The sequence below is a fragment of the Cariama cristata genome, unplaced genomic scaffold (genome assembly GCF_000690535.1).
Source record: "Cariama cristata isolate BGI_N322 unplaced genomic scaffold, ASM69053v1 scaffold15627, whole genome shotgun sequence".
NCBI classification, from domain to species: Eukaryota; Metazoa; Chordata; class Aves; order Cariamiformes; family Cariamidae; genus Cariama; species Cariama cristata.
In genome coordinates, this window is record NW_009625044.1 from 1 (window position 1) to 6,123 (window position 6,123).

At 38.4% G+C, this 6,123-nt stretch overlaps 1 protein-coding gene across 1 annotated transcript in view; it reads right to left on the reverse strand.

Moving 5' to 3' along the window:
* Positions 1–1,438: 1,438 nt before the first annotated feature.
* CCNC (cyclin C) overlaps positions 1,439–6,123 on the reverse strand; it is a gene marked incomplete at its 3' end in the record, with an annotated part of 12,001 nt that continues 7,316 nt past the window's right edge. Inside the window, exons 6-10 of the mRNA XM_009703460.1 lie at positions 5,893–5,948; positions 4,490–4,525; positions 2,602–2,693; positions 1,803–1,870; positions 1,439–1,518 (exon numbers count right to left, since the gene is read on the reverse strand). Coding sequence (XP_009701762.1) covers positions 1,439–1,518; positions 1,803–1,870; positions 2,602–2,693; positions 4,490–4,525; positions 5,893–5,948 — 332 coding nt within the window. The remainder of the gene's footprint in view (positions 1,519–1,802; positions 1,871–2,601; positions 2,694–4,489; positions 4,526–5,892; positions 5,949–6,123) is intronic.

A 6,123-nucleotide genomic window follows, 5' to 3' on the forward strand; every position in this document is an offset into this window, starting at 1 on the left:
ATTCCTATTATATTATTTTATATTCTTATATACATATAATAAGAATTGTTGACCTTTCATATTCCACTTCTGGAAGCGTAAGCATTCTCTACCAGTTTGGACATTTTCCATCTACTGCACTTCAACTAACTTAATTTCCTATTAAATTTCTAGTGCAATATTCTATATAAAAGGTGGATAATGTTTGGTTCATAATTTGTTTCATCGTTCTCCAAATTAATAAAGTAAACTTCTTTCTTCTTTTTAATATGTGGACTTTGATTAACTGCTAGAACAATATATATCCTTGGAACAGAAGTCATAGCTGGCTAAGAGGTCCATGGTGTTAATGTAAAAAAATACCAAGCTTAGATTGTACCACTGGCACGAGAACCGAGACGTGTAAACATTCAAACATGTTCAGTATCAAGCGTATGGTAACCTTATCTGTCAAATGTAGGTTGGTTCTCCTCTGCTGCCAATTTATTATCCCTGCTTTTACATGCCTGACAGCATAATTCACAGAGCTCTTGATGCAGCATAGCATCCACACTGTGCTTACATTTGAAGACAAATCCTGGAATACAAATACAAGGCCAGGATATCATCAGTGGGATAAAGGGCAATACCAAGGGCACAGAGGGCAATGGTACATCTCATCCATAATATCCTACTTAATTCCAGAGACTCAGTTTTGAAAAAGGATAGACTGAAAAATATGCACAGAGTGAAACAGTGTGATGAAGAGTATGAGTACTAGTTTGGCTTGCTTGCTGAAGCTAAACCAAGGTTAAAGAAGTCAACCTAAAGAGTAAAAGGAACTAGTAAAGATGAAGAACTTCATTGGGATGAGAGGAACTGCACCTTGGAACCTGATAAATTTATGAAGGGGATTATTGGACATAGAATTTGCAATAGCAGGGAACTCAACTGAATGATCTTGGCATCCCCCTGCTTAACACTGACTGAAGTCACGGTCCTGGTCATCCGGAAAGCATCAAGAACGTTTTACACTCTGCTATACTGTGTACATTTATAGGGAGAAAATGAGAACAGTATGTAGGCACGATGCTGAAAGGTGAATCAGAAAATCACATGCACTAGAATTTAAAAGTCAAACTCGTGCTGGCAATCTTGAATGACAAAAACACTAGCAATTCTTTTTCTGGCAAAAAATCTAAAGGATATTTGGTTTATATTTCCATCTGAAAAATGGCAACAGCAGCAACACTTTGCCATTATGCAATGGTTCTGTCTTCACTTCAGAGCAGGGTGATAACCGAATGACCTGACATTGTCTCCCTCCCCAAGAGATCTACCTCATTTCAACAGCAACTAACTTATGATCACTGAATAAAGTTCAAATCAGTACCGCAGACACTTAAGGCAGTAGTTTTATAACCATGACTACCAGTTCTAGTCAGTCCATAACAGGTGGTGGGAATTAAAAACAGAATACCTTTTCCATATCAACAGATAGCTCAGCAAACCACTGCCTTGCATCCTTCTGCTGGACAACACAGGCCACGTGTAGGCAAGCTGCAAAGACCAGGTGACATGGATGTTGAACAAAGATCCACTCTTGATACAGTTAGAAAGATTCCATTTTTTATAAACACTACACAGTTCAACAGAGAAAACTCAGGATTAACTATCTGATTTTTCTTCAAGGCATTTCTAAGTTGCAAGGCTACACTGTCAGTACTGTGTGAAACACAAACTGAAGCACCTTATGAGGGCACTCTAAGGAATGCTTGTGGATGGGACAGCACACAGAACACATCCAGTTAAACATGACAAGAGACATCACGTGTGGTACTTACCTAGAGCTATCATGAAAGGAGGGTACAGCAGACAAAGATCAGTTCTATATGTGTCATTCACTATCCTCCTGTGCAAAAAAGAACTTGTGAGTATCATCCTATTCACCTTTAGACTATATGACTTCAAAACCTGCTGTCAGTTTAGAAATATTTTGTGTTTCCCAGATGGTTGAAGCAGTGAGGCTGCAGGGCAAAACAGCAAGGGAAAAGATCTCTTTCTGTGTAAAAATCTCTTAAAGCCTTTCATTTTTTTCCTTGTAGTCACAGAAGTAGTTTAATTGGAAGCACTACTATAGTACCGTAAGTGTTTTTCTGCAGAGCGTGTTGACGAATACCATAAAATAATTATCCCTGTTTCACAAGTAAGTAAGGGCGAGCACAAAAGTAGTATTTTTACTGTCTTTCTGTATTTGAGAAACAGTTCAAAACCTGGAGTTCTGCCAACACAGCTAAAAAGCCCTATATACTGCTACTACCTCCTATGACAAGATAAAACAGAAAGCTGACATTGATAGAAAAAGATTACCTCTACTCATCATCACCATTCAGTAGCGTAAAAATCTGTGCTATTAGAGCTAGTCTAAAACTAAAAATTAGACCACTGTGAAGTAAAATCATTACAGGGTTAAAGGCAGAATAAGCTAAGTCAGGGACTTATACCTGCACAGGTTAACCAGGGCACCCTTTGTATTCAAATATGGCTAAGCCTGCTTTTGCTTAACCACCTTTGAAGCATAACTGTTAAACACTTGCTTTCTTGCTGAAAGGAGGCACTACTGTTAATCGGTGTCTTCATTACCATGCGAGAGGTAGCAGCATGTCTTCTTGGCCCATATCTTGCACATATTGGAGCAAAGGTCTATAAGGATGATATACTATCAAACAGCAGTCCTAGGAAAAACGTCAACGGGATAAAAGTTAGATTACAATGCAGAATGTGTTCTTAGTTCATATTAAAAACATTTGGTTCACAAGTCAATTACTGATTTTTAAAATTTTTTTTTTAAAGTAGCATTCTGACACCTAACCCTGCTCTAATGAGGGCAGTGCTCTCTCTAGAATACCATTACATAGCACGGTTGCCAGTCTGTCAGCATCCTTCCCCTCAGAGACACAGAAAGCCACATCTGCAGCACACTGAAACCTCATTTGCTTACAAACCCGTAATTCCCACTTGGAAATACAAAATACTGCCAGAAAACAGTCTGTCACTAAATACCATACATGGAAAGCATGCCAAAATAATTGACACTGGTTTGGAAAGAAAGAAAGAAAAGAAAAAAAGAAAAAAATCCATTGCTCTCAAATCCTCTCATTTCAGGCCCAGGTTGGTGTAAACAAGAAGAAATAACTCTCTCGCTGAAAGCAGCCAACTGTATGGATACTATAGGGAAAAGCCACATTAAGTTACATGTGCTGAACACTGAAGTGAGATACAGTTATTATACATACTATATAATGCATAGCATACTGGAAAAATAAGTGAACCCCCAAAATGTAACTTCTTGTAAATGCAGTCACTTGTGATAAAACTCCTGCATATAAAACTCAAGAGTTACTGCCATGTATAGCAGAGGTATCAAGGATTAAATCTCAACAGGATAGCTAAAAAGGGTCTATAACAACGGTAGGCACAAACAAAAACTTTGATCCGACCTTCTCTGTGTCCTGTTCCCAAAACACATCCTTTCTCAGTTGCTGCCTAACTCACTGGGCTCCTCCCTGGTTTCTCTCTCCTCTCCCCTGCACTCGAGCAGAACTACTCTAGCACAGCGAGCTCGGTGCCTAACCCACCCAAACCCAACCAATACGCAGAAATTAGGCACCGCTTTACCTAAGCCCCCTACGAAACCTGGGCTGCATCCTTCCAGCTGCCCTAGAAAACACAGCAATGGGCTAGCAACCCTTACAAAAAGCAGGGACAGCTCCTTTCTTTGAAAGTGCCTGGAAGAAAATATCACACCCCACTCCTTTCATCCAACAGCCTAATAGTTACAGCCCCATCTCAGAAAATGGGAGGCCCTAAATTCAGTTTTTTTCCCCCTCACAGCATTCAAACCCACATCTCACTTCCTAGAAGATAACTCTAATTATCAGGTTAGAGACTAGCCTGAGTGGGATACTACCCACCCTTTCTGCTGAAGCTGGAACGTATACGTACAGCTCCAGATTCTTCCAGGCAAGAAGAAGGGAGGCATAGAAAGAATACAACTCTTTATGCTCTTGACTGGCATTCACCTGGGGAAATAAGCACTCTGACATCCTGGTCCCTGCATCAGGACTTATATACAGTTACCTTTCCTTTAAAAACAGCAGCAGTTCTGGAAACAGAACTTAGGCTTTACCCTTCCCAACAGTGCTCTAACCACTAGGATGCCGAGCCATACACACTCCTCCTGTCCCCACCGCTCCCACAATCTGCCTTCTTTCTGTTGAGAAGTCCAGCTTCAACGCAAGGAGGTGAGAATGCCCTCACTCAGCCCAGATGACAGCACAGTAATTATGGCATTCTGCTGAAAACGTAAATGTTAGACCTGCATGGACATCATTCTAAAATTGGAATGGGCAGGGGATGGAAAAGCATAATGCGTATTTCATAGCACAAAATTCAAAATATTCTTCATCAGTAAAAAGCAAACTGAGGCACAGGAAAAAAAAAAAAGGAAACCACAAAAAAAAACACCTACCATTAATTCTAAGAGATAGAATTCACATTCTAGTATCTGCAAAGAGGTAAAATCACAGTTAAACAGCAGCATGTTTCAGACAGCAGAAAGAATTAACTGGCATCCAGTTTAACACCATGAATGCACAGGAATTCTCAACACGTATTTCCAACAGTCCTAAATGCATTTCACCTGAAACTACAAAACCACACAAAAATTGAGCTATTATTAGCCATTGCCTTACCACCATCATAACTTAACTCTAGTCATAACAACAATGCATTTAAACATTTTGGATCAAGCTTAGTATGAAAGACTACTTCACTGGCAGTACTCGTCTGATTTGTTTCAAATTTTGGCAGCAGTGAATTGTTCCCAGTGTACAAACACTTAACAGCAACAGAGAAGTCCTTTTGTAGAATTATGAGCCTTTTCATCATGCCAAATGGCCTTTTAAAGTATTTTCAGATTTAATTTCACATGAAATATGCTGTCCAATTGTAGCAATTAAATCAGCTCTCATTTTCCATAGAGACAGTGACATATTAGGGGTATCAAGGAAAAGACTGGACTGCTTTGGCTATAGGAAAGCAGTACTCTGAAATATATTTCCATTTGCCTTTATCTGTAAAACAACAGTGTGGTTTTAATGCAAGGTCTTAGATATTTTATATTCTGACATATCATTTGGCTTTTTAGATTGGGTGAAAAGCAAACCAACAAAAAAAGCAGTATTTGTCACAGCTGGTCTAAAAATAATTAGATCTGTTTAACTTTCAAAATACTACAGCACAGGTCAAAACTGCTTTCAAGAAAAGCTACAAAATTTCTCAGCACTGTGACTGAGAATGCCTTGAAAACCACTGGTAAATCTAAACGTTAAATAATAAATAAAAATTGTTTTTCAAAAGCCATTACATTTTACAAGCAAAACCAAAACTGCTTTCTGTAAGCCAACTGCTCCTGTGTGGAAGCTTGGAAGCATCCCAGGTGCAAGGGCTGTTTACCTTCCCTGGAGCAATGTATTTGTAAACAAGAACATTCAGAAAAAGCTCAATCTCTTTTATCATCGTACTATATAAAAATCAGTATTTCAGTCACCCAGTCATGTCACTTCTCTTTACAGCATTCCCGTCAACAATTTAAGGAAAGGAGGTTATATAAGATTTATTACTTTTAAAAGTAACTTTACCAATAATCTATCCAAAACTAATTATGAGCAACATGACATATGAGTACGAAAATATTTCTTTCTAAGAATTTTGTCCTGGTTTAGCTAAAACTGAACCATTTCTCCTTTCAGTAGATTTTTCTTCAGTTACCCTGCCTTAAGCGGTGACAAATTTAAAGGACAGGATTTCCTGCCAACAATTACTTGTCTTTTAATTTATTTGATCAAGTTGTATTTCGAACAGCATACTTACATGGTTCATCCTATAAGGAAACTCCTTCGGAAAGGCATACGAAAACCTAGTTTTCACTATAGTAAAGAGAAATCAGTATGTTAAAAATGATGTAATTAATACTTTTTCTTCTTTCCCTTTCTATTAATTCATCCGTATATAGCCCTTCAAATCCATTGGGCAGCACAACCGCTTGCAGTACAAAAGGTTTGTATTAAAAAGAGAAAAGTTAAGTTATAGGGTTTAAGATCG